At 43.0% G+C, this 12,913-nt stretch overlaps 1 protein-coding gene across 3 annotated transcripts in view; it reads right to left on the bottom strand.

Annotated features, from left to right (window-relative positions):
* Nucleotides 1-414: 414 nt before the first annotated feature.
* The window catches only part of BACH2 (BTB domain and CNC homolog 2), a 183,946-nt gene continuing 171,447 nt past the window's right edge, over nt 415-12,913 (bottom strand). For all 3 annotated transcript variants that reach the window (XM_082302287.1, XM_082302286.1, XM_082302288.1), the window contains 2 exons: nt 6,662-6,868; nt 415-3,421 (listed from right to left, as the gene is read on the bottom strand). In XM_082302287.1, the coding sequence (XP_082158413.1) occupies nt 2,942-3,421; nt 6,662-6,868 (687 nt within the window). In that variant the 3' untranslated portion in view covers nt 415-2,941. The remainder of the gene's footprint in view (nt 3,422-6,661; nt 6,869-12,913) is intronic.

Below are 12,913 nucleotides of genomic sequence, written 5' to 3'. Positions count from 1 at the left end.
CAGAAAAGCTTGCAGGGGAGGGAAAGAGAGAGACGAGCGAAAGGTTGAGGAAGAGACACTTATTTGAGCAGTGGTTTTAAATATCAGTTCCCAAGGTAGAGGAAATCAAGAGACCCAGCACCAGTATGAGGCCAGGTCAAACCTAAGAGCTGCAGCGCAATGGGTTGTGTGGGTGGGTTTTTTAAACCGTTGGAATGAGGTCAAGAGTACCAGTTGCACATGAGTTGTTAGTAGAGTAAATCTTCATGTCAGGAAGCAAGTTAAAACTTGGTTTTATACTCATAAAACATTCTATCTATTCATATATATAGGAGGTCACTTAAAAATAAAAAAGGCAACAGAAAAACATCTTTAAAATACTGTGTCAGTTGACCCTTCCCTCCCGCCCGCCCCCAACCCCCCCAAGTAGCTATGACTCTATAATGTGATTCACATTTAGTTTTAAATTCTAGCTTTCAACATGGTCTCATAGAAACAAAACTTCTCTGCGAAGCACAGAACTGCTTTGCAACGTCAACGAATTCAAAGGAAAATCAAATCCCATCCCCCTGCCAAAGAGCTTCTCAGTGAAGTTACCTGCAAAGGATGGCTGGGAGGGGGTTCAGATATTTTTAGGTTAAGCTCTTCTAAAAAGATAGGACAACTCCTCCCCCTTTTTCAACCATGTGAACTAGGAGTTTATGGCATTTGTATATTTTTGAACATTTAAAGGTAAGGATTTTGTACAGTAATGATTAATACTTAAACATAAATATTTTCCTACATTATATACTAGTTTTTCTTTGTACATGCGGGGAAAAAAGTATTTTCAACAAACATGGCACATGCTATATGCATTTCCTCCTCAGTAGCTTGGCTACAATAGTTTGGATGAAGAGGATAAAAGCAAGACTTTGTGGCGAGTGGGCGACAGTCCATGAGCACAGTCTGAAGATGGAAGAAAGTGGAGAGAGGGAGCTGATTCCTCCTCCAGGGTTCAAGATGCTGATCTACTTGAGTGCCTCAAAAAACCACCAGCGCACACCTCTAGTGTAAACGTTAGCACAGAAGACCACATTATCACTTAGTGCTTCTGAGAAGCTGCTTCCCCACACTTTCTTTTTTTTTAACAGGTGTGAACAGCTGGTCATTTTTTTTTCAGCGAGAACAAACAATATCAGCCAATAAAGCACATGACAGTTGTCGTCGATAAAGCCACACAACCTGGCACACATAGGGCAAAGAACCACAAAATAAAAACTCAGTACACTTAGAATAGTAATAATTATTAAAAAAGCATTAGGAGGTTGTTCTTCTGTCTACACTGTACATACAGATGTTATGCTTGGAAAGCTGCTGTCTCACACAGTCATAACATGAGTCAACATTAAGATACAAGTCCAATACAGTTACAACTAAGCCAATTCACTGAGTAGTCTCCTTTGAGACAGCATTCTTTTAGCTGCAGCTTGTGCTGAGGGCAATGCTGCAGGATGAGAGGATCCTGGAACACAAGAATTTGATGGGTAAATGACCAAATCGGGTGTTGGCAAACGTATGTTTTGCTCTTAGAGGATACAGTGCTAGCTGGACTTCCATAAGGAAGCCAAAGTTAACAACTAGGGGTGTGATCCTGCAACTCTGCCTACCTAGGCAGGGTCACAGACTTCACCAGACCCACCTCTGCAACTTGGGTCTGGTGGGGAGAACAGGTAATGTCTGAGGACAGCTGAGGTCAGGCTCTGGGGACTAGCCGGAGCAGCAGTTGCTTCCATGAGTAAAGGATGCAGAGTGGGGCTGGAGAAAAAGCCCCCAAGTACATTGATGAGATCTCTGTTTGCCTTACTTCGTGGAACATATGATGAATTGATCCAGTTGTCAAATACACTTTTCTCTAAAGAGTGAAATATACTTTCCCCTATAAGACTCCAAAAGCATCATTAACAGCACTTAAACTTGGCTTGTGAAACAGAAAGAAGTCTAAATATAAAAATAATTCAAGCAGATTCTCTTTACAAATTGTATAGTGAATTCAGTATTTGGCAAGACCGTTTTTACTACATAATGAGCTCCTGAGTGTTTGTCTATTAGCTAAAAATTTTCTATTTCCTTTAAGCCATAAAGCAAAGAAAACCATATACTCAAGTTATTCTGAAGTCGTGACTTCATTTATGAAAAGAGGTTTGACCAGAAACTCAGTGCAAGTGGCAAAGTTGACCATTACTGTACAGTATCTGCAAGAAAATAAAATAACTCCACATTGCTCAAGTGGCACAAAATGGCTGTGCCAAAAAAATTGTCTATAATAAAATCTCAAATAAGTTTCCAACATTAAAATTTTATAAATAAGTACAAATTGAATGCTATTGCTGAACTGCGAACTGAGGAAAAAATTATCATGTAACAAGTTACCAAACTAGTTCTAGCATCGAAGACAAAAAGGAATGTTGGAACTTGTTTATACAATAGAAATGAAAGCTTCCAGTTTGTAGGATGAGAAAAACTGAGGCATGCAGGGACTCTTGCATATGGATATATATATTTTATATATATTATATATAATATGTACAGTTTAGCTATAAAACTTTGATGTGTAAAGAAGCTGTCTTCAATGAAAAATTGAACATTCAGAGGAAATTCCTGAGTTAGGGTTTTGTGACATGGGCCACTGAGAAAAAAGCTGTGGTTGGGTCCTCAGAGGTGTTATGTCCATCCCTGTTAAGATTGAAATCAACATACAAAAACAGACAGTGTTGCCACTGCTTCGTTCCCTGCCTGAGCAAGGGATAGCACCATTGTGAAGAGAACTCCTGCTTGTAGAGAGGAGGGAATACTTAAAAACAGTATTGCTGCTAAGACCACTGTAGTGTGCACCAAATACGTTCTTCTAGACAACAAATGAACACTGCCACTGGCTGACTGAAGAACACCTGACCAGGTGTAATGTTAAGGTTACGAGTCACTAGGTGTAATCTTTCCTAGGCTGCTCATCTGTTGTACATTTATCAGTCATTTCCTGACAGAAGTCTACCGTGACCGTTTGGCTGCTCTGCTCTGGTGGAAGCTCTCTCTCGGGGTAAGTACCTGCGTCGGCTCCATCCAACCCCCCGCCAGCTGAACAATTTTCTGAGATGTTGTTGGGCAGCCAAGGTGCTCCCAGTTGCACTGAGCCTTGCTCCGAGCAGCACTGCATGCTCTCCCCGACGCACTGGGAGGTCACCAGGCTCTGCTCCACACCAGCTGGGGCGGGGCTGATGGTGGTGACTGGCTGTAGATCCATGGGTCTGAGAACGGGGCAGTATCGGTGGAGAGCTTGGATCTGTTCCGGGCTCTGCATGTCTCTACACACTTCTTGGGAAAGACACGAGAAGTTGTCTAACAATTCTCCCATGCTTGCTTTCAGCTGGTTCCTTTCGGAGAGCAATTTCTCTTTCTCACACACCTGAAAAAGAAAGAAGGCATCTTAGGCTGGGAAAGGTACATCCACTGCATGCTCATTCTGGGCATGTATGAACAGAACCCAAGAACACCAACATGTCACAGTTGTTTTCATATGGCCAGAAGAAAAGTCACAAATACATCAAGTATTTGACCACCATGAGGTCTGCGTGGACTGTAGTTTGGGAAGCATCTGGAGAAAAACATTTGAACTGGAAGAGGATAGAATCACAAGTTATTCCCACAGAACTGTTCCGTGTATAAACTAAGGCTGCCTGACAGATGATACAAAAGAACTCTGAAAAAACCATTTTGATGGAGAAGTGCCATTTCCCATCTAATCAGCAAGAACACAGGGGTTAATTCCTGAAGTGAGGATAAGCTGCCAATGTTTGGTTCACCCCTGAACTGCTGGGTTGGCTGCTTAGGCTGGGGTGCACCCTCTGGAGCCCTGTTACCACTGAGAGAGGTGAGTTTATTCAGAAGAGAGGACCTAAGTGTGCTCTGTGGACTGCACCATGGCTCGTTTTCTTACGTCCTGGTGCTCAATGGTTTGGGCTTGATCTAATACAGATATTTTTATGATCTAATACAGATATTTTTATGAACCCAGCTTAAGGTTTCACCTCTAAAAAATGGTGTTGACTCAGTGTAGACTGACTGGGATGGTTCTGCTGCGTCTCCTTCTGTCTCAGGCAGGTGGGGATACTGCTCAAGAGAGTCGATGAGATTTTGTAGAGTACCAGAACTATTTCCAGAGCTGAGCTGGCCCCAAAAGCAGCACAGCCACGTATCTCACCTAGTAACACTGCTAAACCCAAGATGTCTCGGCATCTGAGGTGTGAAAGCTCCACAACTCAGATAATCCAGCTCTGGGTAGTTGTTGACAGCTGATAGTATTGTCCTGGGTCCAGAGCCCACACTGGAAGCATACAGCTGTGTGAATGCGAAAGAGAGCAGTGCACATGAAAAGAACGAACTGCTAAAATATTGATAAATCTATCAAGAAAGCATAAAAATAATAAAAAAATAAACAGATGCTCAAGTACATCTTGAGATGATGAATTATGGAGGAGAATATGCTGTGAGTTTGCAGGGAAAAAAGGGAATGTGAGTGGGTAGATGAATGAGTGAGAGAAAGCAGGCAAAAAATATTACCTATCAAACTCTGAGGATACAACCATTTCACTCACTGTCTGCTGTGAAACCATCTGTGTCAAGAAGATGGGTGACTTACAGTAAGTAACTACAGGGGGAAAAGGGGTCTTTCATAAAAAAGACCCAGCCAAGTGAAAAACCCTTAAACCACAGCACCTTTATATAATTCATGAGACTGGAAACTGCTGATCACAAAGTGAACAGAAGATAACAAAGGAAATTCCAGTGATCACGTATTGTGTGTTTATTCTTCTCCCTGTCCCTGTCTTCCAGCTCAGGGGGCTGGGTACCCAGAGAACAACAGGTCTCACTATTGAGTAAGACGGAGGCAAGGAAGGCATTAAGCACCTCAGCCTTTTCCTCCTTCTTTGTCACTATGTTTCTCCTGCATTCAATAAAGGATGGAGATTCTCCTTGGCCTTCCTTTTGTTACTGGTCTGTTTTTAAAAACATTTTTATTGTCTTCTACAGCAGTAGTCAGATTAAGTTCTAGTTGGACTTCTACCCTTCTAATTTTCTCCCTGCATAACTTCATGACATCCCTGTAGTCCTCCTGAGTCGCTACACCTTCTTCCAAAGATAATAAACTCTTTTTTTTCTTTGAGTTTCAGCCAAAACTCTCCGTTCATCCAGGCTGGTCTTCCCAGTGGCTCGTCTTTTGGCGCATGGGGTCAGCCTGCTCCCATGCCTGTAAGATTTCCTTCTTGAAGAATGTCCAGCCTTCCTTGACTCCTCTGCCCTTCAGTACTGCCTCCTTAGGGATTTAGTCTCCTAAACAGGCCAAAGTCTGCATTCTGGAAGTCCAAGGTGGCAGTTCTGCTGACCCTCCTCCTTAGCTCTCCAACAAGCAAAAACTCCATCATTTTGTGATCACTGTGCCCAAAAACGCCTCCAGCCATCACTTCACCCACCAGCCCTTCACTGTTTGCAAACATGTCCACTGGAGTGCCTTCTCTACTTGGCTCACTCACTGCATATTGCCACATATCCAAGTCCCTTTCGCTAAATAGAAAGTCAGTGTTTTTTTGGGAAAAATCCTGCACCTCAAATGGTTTTTGATTCCTCAAAAGCAGGGATCAAGCCCACAAGGCCACTCATATGCCATTCATTCATTCATTTCCCTGAGATGCATGTTTGTGCTGGGGAGAGGACTTAAAATTTTTATTTTCTCTATCCACAGTTGATTACGTCAGACAATAAAGGCAATGTCACAGGATTGCATGAAATCAATGAACCCAAATTAATTTTCAAGTGAAGGCTACAGGTTAAAGGCTGAATCACCCCTTGCTGCTAGTCCAGCCCTGGGAGAGCTGCTCCTGGGGCTCTGGAGAGATGGGAACTCCTCCCCATCACCAGCTCAGTGCAGAGGGACAGGCATGTGCAGCTAAGACTGGACCTGCTTCTTTTGACAACCTGATGAGAATCCATCTACTCTTTCACTGTGCGGAACCTCTGACTCATCCTGTACACACTGTGCATTATACTCAGCGCAGGAAACAGTTGCTCACTATTTTGTTTATCTTTGTTATGTTGTTTGTTTTGCATCAGTGGAGCACTACTCTGAACAATGTTTTGATTTTTCTTTTTTCCCCCCAGGGCTTCAGCAGCACAGCATCTGAAGGCTTCACAAGCCTTGATGATTTAAGCCTTGCAACCATCTTGCGAGGTCAGTGTCATCTCCCTGTTACAGACAGGAAGCAGACAGGCACAAGGAGCAGTGAGTAACCCAAAGTCACGCAGCTTTCTGCCATTTGTGAGGTGATGGCAACTCAGCTTCTTCCAACAGATCCCTGCTTCTTTCACACTATGTTTGCTACAGCTTGTGCAGAGAACAAAGCACCATGAAGCACAAAAAAACACACCTGAGTTGTCCATACCATGATTGAGAGAGGAATTTTCTGAGCAGCCACTTGGCCTCACTCCAGTCACCTCACTCCCTTAAAATGTGGTAGCACTGTCTTACTGTACATTCTGCTTATGAATGTACAAACTGACTGAACCCACTGAAGTCTGGAGTGGAATTGCTGTCAATGACCTGCAGGCTGCAGTGGGCTGAGCTGGGCTGCGGCGAGAGCACGGAACTCACCAACTTGCGGATTTCACATTCGAGGTTCTGAATACAGTCCAGTTTCCTCTTGCGGCAGCGCTGAGCTGCAATCCGGTTCTTGCTGCGCCGACGGACATCGTGGATGAACTCGAGCTGCTCTGAGGTTAGCTTGTGCATCTTTATCATCATCTGGAAATCATTCCTTGGAAGATCTGTGATTTGATCAACAGGAAAAGGAAGTTTCACCTAAAACAAACAAAGACAAGAACAAAGAGTCATATTTTGCTTGCTCAGTACAAGCTGAACAACAGTGAGCGGAAGGACGATCATCTTTGCTGCCACCCCCTCAATAAACAACAAACCAAGTTTTACATTGAGCAAGTTCTTAACACTCCCTTGTGGCACACTGTGGAGGTCCAGATGGTAAGGATAAGATGATAATTGTACTTAAAGCAGCAACATATACGAATCTCAGACAAAAATTTCATCTTTCAACAAAGCCCTAATAACTGATGTCATTGCATTAAAAGAAGGTTCTGTCCACTAGGAGACATGGCCTTTTGGAAAGAGTGAAGTACCTTGCTGCTATTAAATTCAAACTAGTTTCAAGGAAGGGGCTATTACCACAGCAGGAAATGTGTCTCTGGTTGGACTGCAGGACTGGAAGTTTGATTAAGTGTGAGGTTAAAAATGCAACCTGACACCTCAAGTGGATGAAAAATACTGTATTGCAATTAGGAAAGGTCACCTAAGCAGCATTTCAACTGAACAGTACACCACGTAAGAAGAAAGGGTCAGAGGAGTGTGATGCAGCGTATCCTACCCTGCTAAAATATATACATTTTAAAATAAACCAATATACGTTGACACTGTAATCTTGCAGATTTTAAGAGCACTGAAATTGTATTTCTTGAAAAAGTCAGGGTCTGGCTTCAGGAATCCTTCCAATTATGCATTAAAGCAGAGCAAAATACAAAGCTCCCAGCAGTCTGAAGCAATGAACACACACTGTGTCAAAAGCTGGAGAAGGGTGGATGTGCTCAAAGACTTTAGCTTTTTTTCCCAAAATCTATCAGCTTTCTCAAATCAAGGTAAGCACCTCTCCTTAGAAACCTTGCTCGATGTAGATGATGTAGAGCCTCGGACTGATAACTATCAAAAAACTGATGTTCCTCGGCCAACTGTTATATTTGGTGGTCAAATAAGAATCAGCTGACAAAGCAGAAGGAGATGCAGAGTAATTCAATTGACCCCTTCTTTTTATGAGTCATACCCTCACTGCCCAAAAGATGGCAGTAAATATTTATGTTTCTGTCCCTGTTTGGTACAATCGAACCTCTGGAACAAGGAGACTATTCTGCACACGGGCTATCAAAGAAGGTAAAGTTGCTCCAGCCAAATGAAAGATATGGGTTGAAAATGTTCCTTTGATATTTAAAACGTGCATTGTCTTCAAATGGTGCACTTCAAAATTACTTGGAGATAAAGAAAGTAACAACATGGATTATAACTAAGTTATCTTTATCAAAGAGCTGAGTTGTTCAAGCAGAACAGTTTGCTGAGGACACACGTACACCAACACACAGCGGTGGCCTCTGGCATCGACAGTCATGGACCCTCACCAGGCACCTGAACCTGCCAGTAAGCAGCTCCTCACCTTGTCTATGAGTGTTCTTGGGTGTTTTCTTGTACCCTCCTATCATTGCCCTGTGCATTGCCAAGCCTGAGGTATGTAAAGTTCCGTGCAAACACGTGCAAACACCTACCACATTCTTTCAGATGGCTTCATGCCCTGAATGTTCATTCATGCCCCTCTGCCCCATGTGTCCAGGCACTGCTTCATAACACACTACTTGACAGGTCAATTTATACCAGCAAGGAATGCCAAACACTGCCCAAACCCTCCCAAATTCTTGCTTGTACACACAAAGGCTGACCTTCGGCACAGTGATGTGGACTACCTTGTTTACAGACTGCCAGCTAATGACATGAAACCTGTTTGATTTCCCCTCCTGAACCTTTGGATGGTCAACATAAACTCAGTGTCACCTGCTTTTCTCTCAAGCTTCAACCAGGGTCTGAAAATGAAAACAGCCCCTGCTTTCCTCTGAAAGACACCACAGTTTCACTGCAAAACCAGCCCTTTCATGTTTCCAGTTTTTCCTTATTTTTTTAAGACCAAACCAGAAAGCAGCATTACCTTTATTTCTCCCTACCTCTCCCTTTCAAAACATATTTACTTGCAAGGAGGAGATGTGCTTGCAGCTGGAATGGGAATGAAAGAGAAGCAACTTAAATATGTCAGGTAGAAGTTGCTGAAGGGAAATGGGAAAATAAATAAAAACAGATTCATTAAAAAAAAAAGGGATTGAAAATAAAACCATCTACACAGCAGACCAGAGACTGCTATCAGTAATCCCAGCATAATCCCACTCATGTCACAGGCAGCACTGCACAGGATTAAAAATGTGAAAGGGAAAGTGGAAGTGAGTCAGACTCATTTCCTTCACCATTCACAGCATTTTTATTGCCTGTCTCCCTCTTCGAAATCAGCTGTCAACTGAAAAAAAAATACCAACCCACCAAGCTTTTGGCACGGACACAGTGAATAACTGCACCAGGGTGTTGCTGCAGCGAGAGGCTAAAGTGTTTTACATCTGCACAGGGCAAGACTCTCAGCTGGTATTTATCATAACAGAGTGGTGAGTCATTTTGCAAGAGCCTGCAACTGTGCAGTGGGTGGGATTCATGTGACTCACCCAGAGCTGCCTGAAATGATGGGTTGGGACTACCTAGTGTCTGGGTCCCTTCAGATGGCAATGCATCCTGTGTGGCTTCTCCCCGCTTCTGGCTGCAGAAGGAGTGGACTTAAGACTCAGAAAAGATTCTGCATCTTACATTATCTATAGGAGGCGAGAGAAACCTTACCTGAGGTGTCTGAAAAAGACAGTCTATCTTTTCTAAGATGCAAAAGAAAATCCCAGCGAGTACACTTTCTCGAAAAGTTTTCTTTCTAATAACTATGACTTTTTGGTTCAAACTATTTCAAGTTAAAAATATAAGAGGGATCCCTGCTCCTTCCAGGAGTTACTCCAGCCAGAGCTAACCTCACAGAGCTCCAGAATCTTCCCTTATCAGCACAATTACTCTTTCCATGCATTTTTACACCAGCAGCAAAAGCTCATTATCCACCACACAACAAACAACCTGGCACCTTCTACCACCACTGCAGACTCTATTGCCCCAACTCTGGCTGATGACACCCAATCCACCCTGGTGAAAAAGGAAATCTGGTTAGGATTTTGTGGCATTTTCCCCCCATATTAACATTAGGATACCAGTGTAAATGTCAATGCTTTGAGTGGCTAAGTCAGAGCAGCGATGTAGACAGACAGGGACAGTGACTGACTCAGCACTTGCAAGGCCCATATATAACCAATTAATTCCTTCAAGCTTCACTAGTTAGTGCCAGCTTGGATCATATGCTAGTTACTGCTGTCCTGCTCATCTACTGTACTAGTTACTGCTGCTGCTGCTGCTCTCCTGCCTCTCCTTTTTGTCTGGAATAAAGGAAGGAGTCTAGGACCTGTATTCACTCACATTAAAATATAAATGTCAACTGTTGGGAATTTCTTTATCCTATGCCTAACCTTAGCTTTTTCATTCTTCCTTTGTATCTATATTAAGACATCATCTTCCCTGAGCTGCTAAGTGCTAATAAAGGCAATGAACTTTCCAAGCCTGACTTTAACATCACAGAAACTAAAAGGACTAATATATTATCCATAAGACAAAGCAACCATTATGCAGTGGGCATGGGAAGGTGGAACTCATCGTACCAGTTGGTCAGGTGCTCCAGAGCTATAAGAAAAAAACCTGCTGCCTTAGTGCCCTCAAAACCTGAAAGCCTCTGACACTTAAAATTGCTGTCCTTGGAAGGCTCTCAGGACCCACCCAAGCCACCCAGCACAGGGGCTCAATCATACTGATACCTTTTTTATATGCAGAAATGGGTACTTTTCTTTGCACAAAAGAGCCCAAGATATCAGTGTTGTTTTTCCAAGTACTTTCCTTAGCATGCAAGTCTGTCTTCCACAAACACTCAAGAAGAAATTAATTCCAGGACAGGAGCTGAGGTATGTCCACCTGCATTAGGGGCTCAGTTGTCTACATGGTATTTCAGGCACCACTTGTGGTCCTACAGAATAGGGACCTATTCCTGTCCTGGTTTCACTTGGACAGAGACTATCTAAGAAGCACAAAGACAATGGGCCATAATTTGTGCAAGAGATAGCCAAGATGCCCTCCCACTCATTTTCTTATCCCGCTGTCTACTGGCACAGGTAAAGCCTTCAAAACACCTCCTTTTTCCAGGTGTCAACTACACCAAGATGGCAAAGGACTGCAAAAGGAGAATGGTGAGCCCAGGCAGTGAAGATCTACCGTTCTGTCAATAAACCAGGCTCTAAATTGTCCCATTTCAGATCAGCAGGTCCCACTGCAGACAGTGAGTGCCATCTGACACAAGACACCTGATGGCCCTGTAGTGGCATGGGGTCAACTCCAGCCTCACCTTGTGAGGGCCATGAGAGGCATTTGGGTCAGCAAAAGCTGCCTGAGAGGGCACTGCAACGGACCTAGTGGAGGCAGCCTGGGTAACCTTTTGATTTGCTACCTGCCTCACAGACATAGGGGACCAGGCTAATCCCATGGCTGAGTGCTTTAATGCAACAATCAGGAGATGTGGATGGGGTTCTCATCCTTTAGCCCGTGACTTGGACTTGTATTCAGATCACACACTGCTGGTGCTCAGAATGCTGGGCTGACCTCTTCCCATTCACGTCTTGCAGTGTCCCCAGCTTTCAGCTCTTCAAAGGGCACAACAGTACCATACTTCTGCCCTTTAACAGGCTTCTCTGAGACCAGGGATAGCACAGAAACACAGACAGAAGCCACAGGTGCACTTAAGAATGGAAGATCAGGCAGTGAAATGAGAGGGGTTAAAGTACAGTATTTCTCTGAAAGGTTTGCTTTTGCCGCTCAGGAACTGGAGTCCTTTAAAAGCTCATGCAAGGTCTTCAGATCAGGATATAAAAGAACTGGTTGTAGGGCTCCATGAAATAATACAGTGTTTAAAAGGACCCTCCTGAAATTTCAGGCTCTCGGTGTTGTTGTAATCCAGAAATTCTTTGCTACCAGTATGGAGACCATTCCTACTGAAGAGAGGAAAGAAAACAAAACTCCCATGAAGTTTATCTTACAAGACTGATGTTTGACAAACCCCATTTAAACAGACATTGAGAAACAATTCCCAGTGCTCTGCTGATGCCATCCTAGTCAGGAGAACATCTACCAGAAAATGATCTGGAGACCAATTTTTCTCACTTTCAAATTTGCAAACCTAGTAAAATCAGGAATGCTGGCATGACTGCTCATCAAATTCTGGGGAGGTATCACATACCACAGCAAATTAAACCCTTCACATGTATTTTTCTTGGTTGCCCTTCTTTCCGTGTAACATTCTTCACTGGGTAGGAATATTAAGCAGTGAAGCAGACTCAGATTAGGTAACTCAGCACAGTTCCAGTAGATTCCTGGTGGAGCAACATTGGTTTACTCTTTTCTGGGGCTCTGACTTGCAGTATTTTGCTAAGCACCAGCAGATGAACAGAGAAAGGGTGACTGCCTGTCACTTAACATGGAGGGGTTTTGACTCCGCTGAAGGTTATTTACCAACAATATCCTCAAAGGTCTAATTGCATTAGCTTTGCTTTTATGAAAATTTCCTTTGAAAAGTGAGTCACTAACCCAGGCGGGAAATTCTTTTGAAATATGGATGAAAAGACATTGAATGCAATTCTCTAGATAGTTCTTGGAAAACTCCACCTCTTACCTCCTCTTGCCCTTGTTTATTTTTTTCCTCAGAAAACTCACTTATCAGATTAGACTGAGCTGAGATTTCTTTTTAACTGGTTTAGTAGTACAATATTTTTTACAAATTTTCTATCAGAAAATTAAATACTCTTAAGTACTTGATGAAGAAAAAGAATACCAAGAAAAGTAGGTAGTGCAGAAGTTTCTGTTCCTAAGTAGGTTAACAGATTGACAGACTACTTCCTTCTCAACAATTCATTATTTCAGGGCTTATTGTTTTGTTGTTGCTATTTTAAGCAGGATTGTCAGAACCTGCCTGTAAGCACTGAGCTTTAAGTCTTCTCTCTAGTATTATATCTCAGTAATTGATTTTTCACAACCTGTGGAGGCCTGAGAGAGCTGAGTGAAAAGAGCAAC

The sequence above is a fragment of the Coloeus monedula genome (genome assembly GCF_965178545.1).
Source record: "Coloeus monedula genome assembly, chromosome: 2".
Classification (NCBI taxonomy): Eukaryota; Metazoa; Chordata; class Aves; order Passeriformes; family Corvidae; genus Coloeus; species Coloeus monedula.
Note: the sequence above shows the minus strand (reverse complement) of the source record. Positions and strands in the feature narration are given on the sequence as shown.